Genomic DNA, 13,450 nt, shown 5'->3' with positions numbered 1-13,450 from the left:
AGAAAGAAACCAAGTCAAGCAGTTGCCATGATTCTCCCACTCCAGACAGACACAGGTTAAGATCTTTCCTGGTAAGCCAGCTCGTGGTGCTACACAGAATATTAGAAATGGGTTAGATCAATATGTAAGAGCTAGTCAATAAAAGGCTGGAACTAATGGGCCAGGCAGTGTTTAAAAGAAAACAGTTTCCATGTAATTATTTCTGGTAAAGCTAGCCATGCGGAGCTGGGTGGGAACGCAGCACACCGCTCCTACTACAACACCTGGCTTAGGCTATGTGGAGGGCGATCCTCCTCTCCTGACACCATGCCATGTTGAGCAGGCCTGTACGGCCTCTGTATGATGTGCTGTTCAGGGGAGGGCTCCACAATATTCCCGTCATTGGGCCTCTGCGTGAATCATCAATGAAAAAACTGCGAGGAGCTCTTTTAGGAGGGAGGGCCAGAGAGTCATGAGACATGTTTTAACTTATTTTTTTCTACCAAAGATCCTGCTCCAAGGGTTCCAGGGTTGAGGAGGTGGGTTAATAAGGTTAGAGAAGGGGTAAAAATCTAAAATTCTTAACATAGTCATTAAACCTAAACACTTTACAGGGTGCGTCAAACTTTTCCCAACATCTATAAGCAGTTACAAATATCATTAGGTCAATTCCAGTATGAGTACAATGACAGACATTGTTATTATCAAACATCACCAGTTCCAGTCTCTGAGCAACAGTTAAAACCCCGATCTTCCCCTTTCTTAAGTGAAGAGGGGTTAATATTTTAATCAAAATGAGTTTTGTGTCCCAAAGATTAAAACAGTCAGATGTTTAGTCTGCATCTTAGCTCCAAAGTGCCTCATGGCAGGTGGGACTCCTGGGTGAGGCAAGCCAGACCCAGCCACCGGAAGCACATCTTGGCAACCATCCCAGCGGGGTCTCCTTGGACTCTTTGGAGGCAGAACAACACCCTTAGAGCGGTATAGCAGGCCCTGCCACCAGGCATTTCTCTCTGCGGGAGCAGGGAAGATGGATCAAGGACTCCTTCCCAACTAATTTCTGGAACTTCTTTATGGGGTATTTGCAGCTACAACATCATCTTTCTGTGAAAAAAAGCACAAACATATCCTCGACCCCAAATATGTATAGGTCGGGTCTTTTCATTAATGCATTGCAAGGACTTTTTTACCTTGCCTTAGTAAAGCTTGGTGTCATCATGTCAGATCCGTTTGTATCAGGATCTCTTTACAACTTTTATAAGTTGCTTTAAAGGAGCCTTGGTAAGCTCAACAAATATATTTTGTAATTATTATTATTAACCATATATGCAGTTCTTCCATTGGAAGAGCCATTTGTAAAATTTAGCATAAAATCCTTTAAGGTATTTTTAGCTATAACATTAGCAAAATATAGTTGTGTGAATTGTAGCAATGACCATCTGGGAAAAGATTATTGTTTTGGCCTTTGAATTGAGCAAACACGATTGTTCAGGAATCAATCTTTTTTTTTTCTTTTTTTGCTTGGTCAATAAGTTTATTATCTTTATGAAAATCTCTTCATAGAAAATTGCTTTAGCTGTCAGCAGCCCACTCCTGAGCTCTGAGGAAGCTTGCCTTCTTTTGAGCAACCCGATCTTTCTTCTGGGCAAGAGACATTTTGGGACGGTTCCACCTCTTCTTCTTCACTTCTCTCTTGGGCTTCTTTTCATAGACTGGATTCTCTCGTATAGCAGAATTGGCTTTCTTATACATCTCCTCCATCATGTCTGGAGTGATGTTGTTCTTTATGTACTGAGAGAACAGTTTCTTGTAAGCATCTTCATCTTCCTCCATTAGATAGTGCATGTAGTCTGCAACATTCTGACCCATGATGTGCTTACGATGTACCTCTGCGTTGAACTCCTTGCTTTCAGAATCGCAACCAGGGAATCATTTGGTACTATGAGGAATAGACAAGCCTCCATCCACAGCTCCCTTCAGGGCCCCGAAAACTTTATTGCCAGTTGTAGTTCGAGCAAGACCAGCATCCAAATAGCAAGTGAAGGCCCCAGGCTGACCATCAATGCTTTCAGGAATCAATCTTAAAACTATCAATGAATCTATTGTTTAGTATAAGAAACATTGATCATAGTCAATATTCTATTAAGCCATCTCCCAGATTTTATCCTGCCCTTTTGTACCAAACAGGCTACTGTTTTAAATTAAGAGTTTAAAATCTTAACTGGCCCGATAGAAGAGAAAATGGGAAATACCCTACAAGATATGGGCACAGGAGATTGCTTCCTATGTATAACCCCAGCAGCACAGACATTAAGGGCAACATTGAATAAATGGGACCTCCTGAAACTAAGAAGCTTCTGTAAAGCAAAGGATACTGTCACTAAGACAAAAAGGCACCCTACTGACTGGGAGAAGATCTTCACCAACCCCGCAACAGACAAAGGTCTGATCTCCAAAATATATAAAGAACTCAAGAAACTAGACTTTAAAAGGATAATTAACCCAATTAAAAAATGAGGCACTGAACTGAACAGAGAATTCTCAACAGAAGAAGTTCAAATGGCCAAAAGATACTTAAGGTCATGCTCAACCTCCTTAGCGATCAGAGAAATGCAAATCAAAACAACTTTGAGATATCATCTTACACCCGTCAGAATGGCTAAAATCAAAAACACCAATGATAGCCTTTGCTGGAGAGGTTGTGGAGAAAGGGGTACCCTCATCCATTGCTGGTGGGACTGCAAACTTGTGCAACCACTTTGGAAATCAGTCTGGTGGTTTCTCAGAAAAATTGGGATCAACCTACCCCTTGACCCAGCAATAACACTCCTGGGAATATACCCAAGAGATTACTTATCATATGACAAAAGCATTTCTTCAACTATGTTCATAGCAGCATTATTTGTAATAGCCAGAACCTGGAAGCATCCTAGGTGTCCTTCAATGGAAGATTGGATGAAGAAAGTGTGGAATATATACACATTAGAGTACTACTCTGCAGTAAAAAACAATGACTTCTCGAATTTTGCATGCAAATGGATGGAAATAGAAAATACTATCCTGAGTGAGGTAACCCAGACCCAAAAAGAAGATCATGGGATGTACTCACTCATAATTGGTTTCTAGCTATGGATAGGGGGCCTCTGAGTCTATAAGATGTGGTCCTAAAGAAGCTAAACAAGAGGGCAAACCCAAGGAAAAACATATAGTTATCCTCCTGGCTATGGGAAGTAGACAAGAGTGCTGGGCAAAAAATTGGAATCTTGGGGGTAGGGTGGGATGGGGGTAAGGGGAGATGGAGAAAGAAAAGTGTGAAGGAGAGGATGAGGGGAACTTGGGGAAACGGGATGATTGGGGATATAGGAAGGTTGGATAGGGGAGCAGGGAAACTCATATCTTAGTTAAGGGAACCACCTAAGGGTTGGCAAGAGACTTGAACTTAGGGTGGCTACCAGATGCCCAGGGCAATGTCCCCAGTTAGTTCCTTGGGCACCTGAGGACAGGGAACCTGAAATGAACCTATCCTATAGCCATACTGATGAATATCTTGCATATCACCATAGAACCTTCATCTAGCAATGGATGGAGATAGAGACAGAGACCCACACTGGAGCACCGGACTGAGCTCCCAAGGTCCTAATGAGGAGCAGAAGGAGGGAGAACATGTACAACGAAGTCAGGACCACGAGGGGTGCACCCACCCACTGAGACAGTCGGACCGATCTATTGGGAGCTCACCAAGGCCAGCTGGACTGTGACTGAAAAAGCATGGGATAAAACCAGACTCTCTGAACATGGCGGACAATGAGAGCTGACAAGAGGCCAAGGACAATGGCACGGGGTGTTGATCCTACTTCAGGTTCTGGCTTTGTGGGAGCCTAGACAGTTTAGATGTTCAACTTCCTAGATCTGGATTGAGGGGGGAGGACCTTGGACTTTCCACAGGGCAGGGAACCCTGACTGCTCCTGGGACTGGAGAGGGAGGAGAAGAGGAGTGGGGGGGGGGGAGAGGGGAGGGAGGAGGGGGAGGGAAATGGGAGGCGGGAAGGAGGAGGAAAATTTTTTTTCAATAAAAATAAATAAATAAAAAATAAAATAAAATCTTAACTGGCAAAACTGGAAAGGTTTAGACATAAACAGCATTTTGCCTTTTCATAAAACTGTTGTAGAATAAATTTTATATTTAATACAATATTTGCCACAGCTGAATCATAATTAATATACTGCACTTGTTGATTATTGTATACTTTACCTATTGATTTATACTTTACCTGCTTGAGTACCTGTTAGGCAGCTTTTTTTAAAACTCTCAATTGGAAATTGGCTCATTGTTTTTTGTAAGTATTTTACCTAGTGGCTCAATATCTCCCATAAAAAAAAAATACAACCAGGGCTTTAACCATTGAATATCTAATTAAAAATTTATAAGCTATCCTCCTCTTAAGTTCCAAGTCTGCCTTGCAGATAGGAAAATGGAAAAAGGAAACATTTTAACTAATGATGTTGGCCTCATTAGACATCAACATGTAGAAGAATAAAAATAGATCCACATTCATCTCCATGTACAAAACTCAAGTTTAAATGAGTCAAAGGCTTCAGCATATAAAAATTACATTGAACCTCATAGAGAAAAAATTAGAAGTACACTTTGCCACATCTCAAACATAGCCTCAGTGGCACAAACATTCGGAGAAACAATTAGATCTCCTAAACTGAGTAACTTTTGTATAACAAGACTATAGAGTGTGAAAAGATCTTTACTTATCATAAACCCATTTGAAAAACATATGAAGAATTCAGGAAATTAGTATCAAAAAATTAATATAATAAAAATATTTGTTACAGACATAAACTGAAAACTCTTAACAGACGAACTTCAAAATGACTGAGAGACATTTAAAAAATGTTCAAACATAACATCTTTAGCTATCAGAGAAATGCAAATCGAAACTCTGAGGTTTTATCTTATCCTTGTAAAAATGACCAAGATTAAAAATTACTATTAACAATTTATGTTTAAGAAAATGTGGATAAGGAAAAAACTCCATTGCTGAAAGTGCAAACTGGCACAGCCACTTTTGGATCATAGTATGGTTATTTTTTAAAATTAGGCAAATATCTACCTCAAAACTCAGCAATACCCCTTTTGGGCCTAAATACAAAAGTTGTTTAACCATACCATAAGGACTTGTGCTCAGCTATGCTTATAGCAGAATAACTTTACCATAGCCAGATTCTGAAAACAATCCAAATGTATCTCTTTTACACCTAGGATAAAAGAGACATCCTCCTTTTAAATAGCCATGAATACCACAAAATATCTTGGAGTAATTCTAAGCAAGCAGGACACAAGTTTGGGTTCTGTCATCTCTGCTTATGAAGTGGGAACTGTTTTTTTTTATTTTTTAACAATTATCCCTTGTTAGAGTATAACTCTGGCCCTTGATAAATTTAGTAAGAGGTCTGAGTCTCAGCAGTTCACCCTGAAGCAACACCTGGCAGCAGGAAAGGAGTTTAAGCTGAGACAACTTGACTCCCACACAGGAGCAGACTGTACAAATGGAAAAACTTGTATGACAAGAACTTTAACTCTTTTAAGAAGAAAAAATTAAGACATTAGAAAATAAAAAGATCTCCTATTTTCTTGGGAAAATATAAGAAACACAGCAAAAATGACTATCTCACTGAAAGGAATCTACAGATTCAGTGTAAATGTCCATTAAAAAGTATAGCCACATTTCTCATAGAACTCGAAGGAACAATCCTCAACTTTATAAGGAAAAGATAAGAACTCAGGATAGCCTAAACAATTTTTAAAATCCTCTGAATGTATTACAATCTTTGATTTTAAAACTTTCCCATAGAACCATATTATTGAAATTAACCTACCTTGGAAAAAAATTTATATGCCTACGAACTAAAGATTTTTTACCAAGAAGCAAAAATTTTAAAATGGAAAAGAAGCATATTTACCTTCCTTTTACTGTCCTGAAGCTGTAGTTTTTTGAGGCTAGTTTCCTTTTTGCAAACCTGCCTGGAAGAAAAAGGCTATTACCAATAATTAGCTGGAGAGTGGTTGCCAGATCAGATGAAGTAAAGGAAAACTTCTGAAGGTCACTTTGCCCCTTCCCAGGGCCTAAGTCAAAACATCAGTTACTGAGTCAACACCTAAGGGTTATCATGCCCCTATTCAGGGAGATGGAAAGTTTCCAACATCTCAGTACGTGCATGCATAGCTGTTATGTCCTTGGTTCACAGGGGAGGTGGGGAAGTACTGAGAGTCATCAGAAATGGCTTCAGATTTTTCTTAAAGTTCTACATTTCCCCCTCTTATTTGGCCGAATATCCCAATCCTGGGATATTAGTAAATTTGGGGGACTAATTGGAACAGTACACAGAAATTAGCAGTATCATCAGAGATACAGGGGTTAAACCAATGTTGTAGGCTCATCATAGATCAATAGAGGGCATCAGGTACCAGTGCCCTGTCCTCTTGGGATTTGGGAGAGTTAGGTTACACAGGTACTGATATTGAGGGATTGGGGTCCCCAAACATACTTTTGTTAAGGTTAACTTTTTATGTTGCCCCCATCTACAGGATGTAGGAGTGTTGAAACTGCCAGATGAGGGTATTTTCTCATAATAGGGAGATCCTGTTGACAGGCATAGCCAGCAAGATTGCGTCAAGCTGGGGTCAGTACTATTTAGCAAGAAAAAGGCTCCCTGCACAAGGTTGAATAGTCCTTGGCTGGTGGTGGGAGGTGCCAGCAGAGAAGCAGGGAGAATAGCTTAGTCCAGCCAGCAGCAGCAGGCTCGGTCAGATAGTACTTGGTTCTCTACCTTAGCATAATCGTGAAGGTGGCACCTAAATCTTGCTGTTGTACCCTGTTTGGGAAATACCATCACATGCCCCAAATCCTTCCTGACACCGATGGAGACAGTTCTGCTGCTTGCTCCTGGGAGACAAGTGTGGGAGATGTCACAGGTTTCTGTGCTCCACATGGAGCTTTGCTTTGGAAGTATAAATTTTACGAACAGTTATCCAGTCCCAAGAAGAACTAAGTTTTCAATAAGTATCCCCAGTAGTTTTACATTTTCAGGCACCACAGTATAAAAATCTAGCTTTCCCAAGTAACGATGTAGGGAACCTGGTCTGGGTGGCCATGTGGGCAAATTTGGAAGATTTTTTCCTTGACCTGTAAGATAGTATCCAAGTTAAATGTCCCGTCCTGTGGCCAACCCACCTCAAAAGAGGGCCATTCTGAGGAACAGAACATCTGCCAGCATTTCTTCTGGATTTTTACAGATTAATTATGAGCTTGATCTTTAACCTCCTTCCAGTGATCTAAAGTCAGGGTTAAAGGGGTAGTTAATTGTTGTCCCATTTTATTGAAGACAAACTGATACACAAGAACAAAAATACAAAGAGACAGACACAAATTCAAATCCAGAAGCTGGTGCTCTTACCACCACCCTGATGCAGAACTGAAAATCACAAGAAAAAAAAGACAGACATAGAGTCAAAACCAGAAGCCACGCGGCAGCAGATCCAAAAATACAGATGGAGGATCACACCTCCCCCGGGACTAGGGCGAGCGACCTGGTCACTCCTCCCTCCCACAAACGCCCATGAAACGTCTTTCAGGGCTCAGGGCCAGAGGTCTGGGACACATCTGCCCCCTCTCCTTGGTCCTGCTTCAATACAGACCCTGCGCAGGTACAATTTTCAAATTACTGATTCACAATTACACAGAAACAGAAACACAATACACAAACAAACAGACATAAAAATGAGCTCATTCATACCTCCAACTGGATCTAGAGTGGGTCTGGGAGCGACTCATTTTCCCCATTAGGGAACCAAATGTTGGACCCTAGTGTCCAATCCCTGAGGAGAAGGAGTAGCCCCAAGAGACCATCTCTCATCTCAGCTGATGTAAAAGCATGAGGATTTTATTAATTCTGTCATGACAGGGTCCTCCAGCAGTCGGGAGGCTAGAAGACCTTGAATGTCTGGTACAGACTATTTTTAAAGGGAAAAACCACAGAAGGAAGGGGTGTGACTATTATTTTCACCATGTGGTATTACTGTGGCTTTTCATGATGTTTTGGTATTATTAGTCAAATTAATTAAGAAACAAAATATTTATTTTTTTAAAAGAAAAGAGTGACAAATTTTTATTTTCTAGTTATTTTATTATATTCCCAGAAAATACAGAGACTCATGAAAACTAAAATTACCAGTAAGAATTTTATGAAGATGTCCAAACTAAGAGATTTCAGAATATATAGTATTATGGTGTTGAGATCAATAGTTAAGGATTATGAAAATAAAATGTTGTTCTATGCAGATTTACATAACAATAGAAAAGAAAATACTTTTAAATAAAAAAATTTGTTGTTAAATGCTAATGCAGTATTTGAATGATGCCCAATATAGTACACAGTGTCAGTACTCTGTTCCTATCTAATGATTGCCCCATTTCGTGTATTCCCTGAGCAAAAGACCTTTTCTAATTCAATCATAAAATGGATCCTAGGCTTCCATTGTCTCATTTGAAGTAAAAGAGCTATCATTAATTCATGGTTGGCTTCACATTTCATTTGGCTTTGGAATAGAGTGTGTGGCTTCTCCAAAATTGCAGTTTTCTCATAGAGTTATCCTCTTTGTTTTCAGAGGTAGAAACAATCCCAGTCACGCCTTCCTCTTTAGGATGGGAGATGATGGACAATTTTAAGTGGGAAATCACAATTGATGAGGGTGATAGTGACTTTATGGTAATAATAAAATAATAATAACTAATACCAATAACAGCTTGAATGAATGCATTATTTAATGTGGACCTGAACCTATGTTACCTACAGATTTATATACAGTGTCCCATTTGTTATATAAGTTTAAAAAAATCAGGCTTTATGTTCAGCAGTAGTTGGCCAATATAAGAAATTCCCACTAAATGTGTTAACTAATAGTGTGATATAGATGTCAATAATATCTTATCATTTGATAAGATACAAATGGTACTAATATTACTATTCATTTTCAGTCAGGGATAATTTTAGCAAATAGTAATCCCTGCATTCAGTTATATTCTTGGTTTTATAACTGAGTCTAAAATATACAAAAATGCTACATTTATATTTGAAGGTAAGTAGATATTCAATTAGTTATAATTAACAGAGTTAAAGCTGTACCCCTTGCCTATCTGACTGAAAATCCAGCTCTAAGTAAAATATACAATATTAGAATGCACAAAAATCAAGAAAGTGACAGAAACAGAGTTCCAAAGAAAATATAGTATACCTACAAGAAGACTACATGTTTAAAACATGAAAATGTGATTTTTTGGGGGGGATCAAATCGGGATTCAAAATGATCAAATGCGTATGTGGCAGTAGTGGTATTGTGTGGAACTGAGGTAGAAATAGTCATGACATTGGGGTATCACACTTAGTCTTCATAGCCCTGTTTCCTTCTCAGTGAGGTAAATACAGCTCCATAGAATAGCTACTAACAATGTGAGCTTATTTATAATTAAATCAAATTCATGTATTTTCTTTCAAATTTAGGGTTTGTTTCCTAAGCCGCTCTAGTCATTGTCAAAACATGACTAGTTATAGCTACTGTAGTGGGCAGAGAGATTCTATCCTTGGAGAAAATTATTTTGAAAGGTTTTCATTATGTTGCATAGCTGTAACCTCTGATTGTCAGAAATCGGAAGCAGAAATATTCCTTTAAGTTGAAGGTCAGTCTGAGCTACATAGTAAGTGCAAAGTTAACCAAAGCTACATAGAAAGATACTGTCTCCAAAAAGAATCAATAGAAAATATGAGGAACACTAATTGAACTCAGTGAATTTTTTATGTGCAAAATAGATGATATGGATTTGAAAAGAGATATTGGAGGTTATGGCAGAGTTACTAGTGAGAGAATTGGAAGACTGATATGATATAATTACATGTTGCTTATCTATGTGTGTCTCTGTGTTTGTGTGTGTGTGTGTGCATGGATATGATTGACAAAGAATAACTTTTTAGAAGAGTTAATGGAAAATTTGAGCATTGTTTTTGTGAGTTTTTGTCAACTTGACACAATGCAAGGTCATCTGGCCTGAAGGAACCTCAAATAAATAAATGTCTTCATCAGAATTGTTTATAGATATTCTTTAACATATTTTTGATAAGTGATTGATAAGGAAAAACAACCTTCTATGGGCAGTACCACCCCTTAGCTGTTTGCCCTGGATTAAGAAAACAGGCAGAGTAAGCCTTAAAAAACAAGAACATGAACAACATTTCCTCCATAGTCTTCTGCTTCAGTTTTTGTCTTCACATTTTCACCCTTCTTTTTTTAATTATTTCTTTAAAAATAATATCAATCAAAATTCCCACTTCCTCCCCTTGTCCCACTTCCCTCTCGCTTCTCTCACACACTCTCCCCCCAAATATCCTCCAGTCTTAAGAGAGGGCAAGGCACCCTGCCCTGTGAGAAGTCCAAAACCCTCCCCACTACATCTAGGTTGAGCAAGGTATGCATCCAAAGAGTAAAGGATCCCAAAAAGCCAGTACATGCAGTAGAGACAAATCCCAGTGTCATTGTCATTGACCCCTCAGTCTGCCCCAACTGTCAACCACATTCAGAGGGACCAGTTTGATCCCATGCTTTTTCATTCCCAGTTCAGCTGGAGTTGATGAGCTCCCATTAGCTCAGGCACACTGTCTCAGTGGGTTGACCAACCCTCGTGGTCCTGACTTCTTTGGTCATATTCTCCCTCCTGCTCTTCAGCTGGACCTTGGGAGCTCAGTCCAGTGCTCTAATGTGGATCTCTGTCTCTGTCTCTGTCTCCATCCTTCGCAGGACAAAGTTTCTATGGTGATATTCAAGATAGTCATCAGTCTGACTACAGGACAAGGCAAGTTCAGGCACACTCTCCTCCACTGTATAGGGTCCTAGTTGGGGTCATTCCAGTGGACTCCTGGAAACCCCTCCAGAGCCAAGCCTCTTGCCAACCCCAAAATGGTTCCCTCAATTAAGGTATCTCTTCCCTAATCCCATAAAATTGGAAGCAGACAAGATTGCCTGGCAAAATTTGGGAGCATGGGGGGCAGAGGGAGTAGGGGAAAGGGGAGAGGGGAGAAGGGGAGGGTTGGGGAGAGCTTGGGGAAGTGGGATTATTGAGATGGAGGAAGGACATTCTCATCCTTCTTAAGTTCATGCTCTGTCTTACCTGAATGATGGGATGTGATTTGAACATATAAGTCAAGCAAAGACATTCCCCCCAAAAAAGTTGCTTTTGGTCATGATCTTTACCATAACAATAAAAAGCAAATTAGGCAAGTGCCATTGTAGACAATGAGTTGTGAGGGGTAAAATGTAGTGGATTGAATGAGAATGTTCCTCATAGTTTCTGGTGTTTGAATAGTTGGTACATAGTTGGTATTGCTTATTAGGTGATGCAGTCTTCTTGAAGTAAGTACATCCCTGTGAACAGGTTTTTAGATTAAATGTCTTGTCCCACTTCTATTTTTCTCTTCTGCATCATAGCTCAGGATGTGATTCTCAGCATTCTGCTCCTGCTGCTTTGTCTGCCTTCTGATGGTTGCTACACATTCTCACCATGGTGGACTCCTATTCCTCTGGAACCACAAATCAAAACAAGCTTGGCTTCTTTAAGTTCATGTTTTTTTTTCTTACTGTAACATAAAAGTAATGAATATACTGATATAAGTGTGTTTTTTTATTATTGCAAAAGTCCTTAACCTTTCTTTCTCTACTCTTGTTTCCCAGAGACCAAAAGGAAAAATATATTCTATGTGATGGAATTATAATTCTATTGTATTGTAAACAAATTCTATGTGATAAGTGATGGAATTTCTCACAATCAAGGTTTATGAGTAGCCATTAAAACTATTTAGCATATTCACAGTCACTCAAATGTAGTGTAGACTTAGCAAAACTTTAGTAATGTTATCTTGCTGTGATTTGGGATCATTTGCACTGCAAATTAACCTATTTATACATGATTAAGACATGGGTTAAGAAAGAGGTATAGTAGATATAAGTAACAGCATCCTTGACAAAAATCATTCCAAAAGCATGTATTAGTATAGTGCAATTTTGGCAGTGTTTAGTAAAAAGTGGATTTCTCATATTTAATCTACTCAAAGAGTATAAATGTATTATAAAAAGCTTACAGGAATAGGAGGAAAAATCAAAGAAATAGAACAAATATGAGAGCAAATTAAGGTGGAGAATGAAATAAAGGGCTCATTTCTAATTATCTGGGTTTACTTCTGACTCCCTGTAGTGCCAAACAGTCTCCAAGTTTGCTAAGCAGTGTTGCCTCTCTGTGCTCCCGGAAGGCTTGCCCCTGATAAAACCAGTTAGCAGCTAAGTCCACCAGCACAATATGCCTTTATAATTCTATAATCCCTTGGTCCCAGCTTCAATGAAGCCTGTCTCCGCCCTGTTTTCTCTGTAATTATAATTGCCTTAGGCATCCTATTAACTTATTTTCTGTTATCATTTCAATTCCTTGGAGTCCTACTCACAAGGCCAATCTATTCTAATAGGCCTCATAATTCATATTTTGAATGAAACTGTAGCATTTGCTGCACTATAAAATGTACAAAACATAAACCCCTATTGTATTAAACCTGAATTCTTTTGTCTGTGACCATTCACTTACTTGTTAAATTATCAGTATGTTTTCTGTTCTATAGAAAGCATGATAAATATATTGTAAAACTCAGGAACATTAATAAAATTAGCATTTGAGCTTTCCTCAATCACCAGCTATTTTTGAATTCATAATTACACATATTGAGTAATAAGTATTATATACCAATAGATGCCTCACTGCTAGATAAAATGTGCCCATAATATTATTAACTGTACCAGTACAATTTTTCTTGTATTATATTCTCCTAAGATATGGTGTTATCTATCAGATCATTAATATTTTTCAGTCTAAAGAATATCTGAACATTCTGTTTGTGTTTATACTTCCAGTTATCTATAAAGATCAACAGCAGGACTATTGTTTTGTTTAGATGGAAAAAATGGATTTTTACATTCTTCAATACAGTGAAACAAGCACTAGCCACATTAATTTGAAGTAATACAAAATAATAGAGAGAAAAAGAAAAAAATTAAATATATACTTAAATAAACTGAACAAAAACACAATTGAAATTCTATAAAATGTTTTAGTGTACTGAAATAAAACCATTTATATATGTGTATCTGTATATATATATATATATATATATATATATACTAAAAGCTTATGTTTTATTAGATTTTAATAACTAGAAAACATTAAAAACATTGTGAGGATAAACTAATATAATGCACATATCTGTCTCATTATACAATATAAGGATGTATAAACAGCCACAGGAAAGAGAGAATGTCTACAGAGAAATAAAAGGGACACTACAAAAGATTTCCAAGGCTTTCAAACTGTCT

General features: G+C 38.4%; 1 protein-coding gene across 1 annotated transcript; it reads right to left on the bottom strand.

Moving 5' to 3' along the window:
- Positions 1–1,516: 1,516 nt before the first annotated feature.
- LOC130884065 (60S ribosomal protein L5-like) lies at positions 1,517–2,043 on the bottom strand. The gene has a single exon (XM_057784991.1). The coding sequence runs from the start codon at positions 1,846–1,848 to the stop codon at positions 1,552–1,554; it is 297 nt and encodes a 98-aa protein (XP_057640974.1). The 5' UTR covers positions 1,849–2,043; the 3' UTR covers positions 1,517–1,551.
- Between the last annotated feature and the right edge of the window lie 11,407 nt (positions 2,044–13,450).

Source organism: Chionomys nivalis, chromosome 11 (genome assembly GCF_950005125.1).
Source record: "Chionomys nivalis chromosome 11, mChiNiv1.1, whole genome shotgun sequence".
In the NCBI taxonomy this organism is placed as follows: Eukaryota; Metazoa; Chordata; class Mammalia; order Rodentia; family Cricetidae; genus Chionomys; species Chionomys nivalis.
The sequence above is the reverse complement of the archived record's forward strand: the minus strand, read 5'-3'. Positions and strand labels throughout refer to the sequence as shown.

What these genes read in the sequence shown, in the direction of transcription:
- LOC130884065 (XM_057784991.1), bottom strand. Translation starts at nt 1,848, where the DNA reads ATGGGTCAGAATGTTGCAGACTACATGCACTATCTAATGGAGGAAGAT.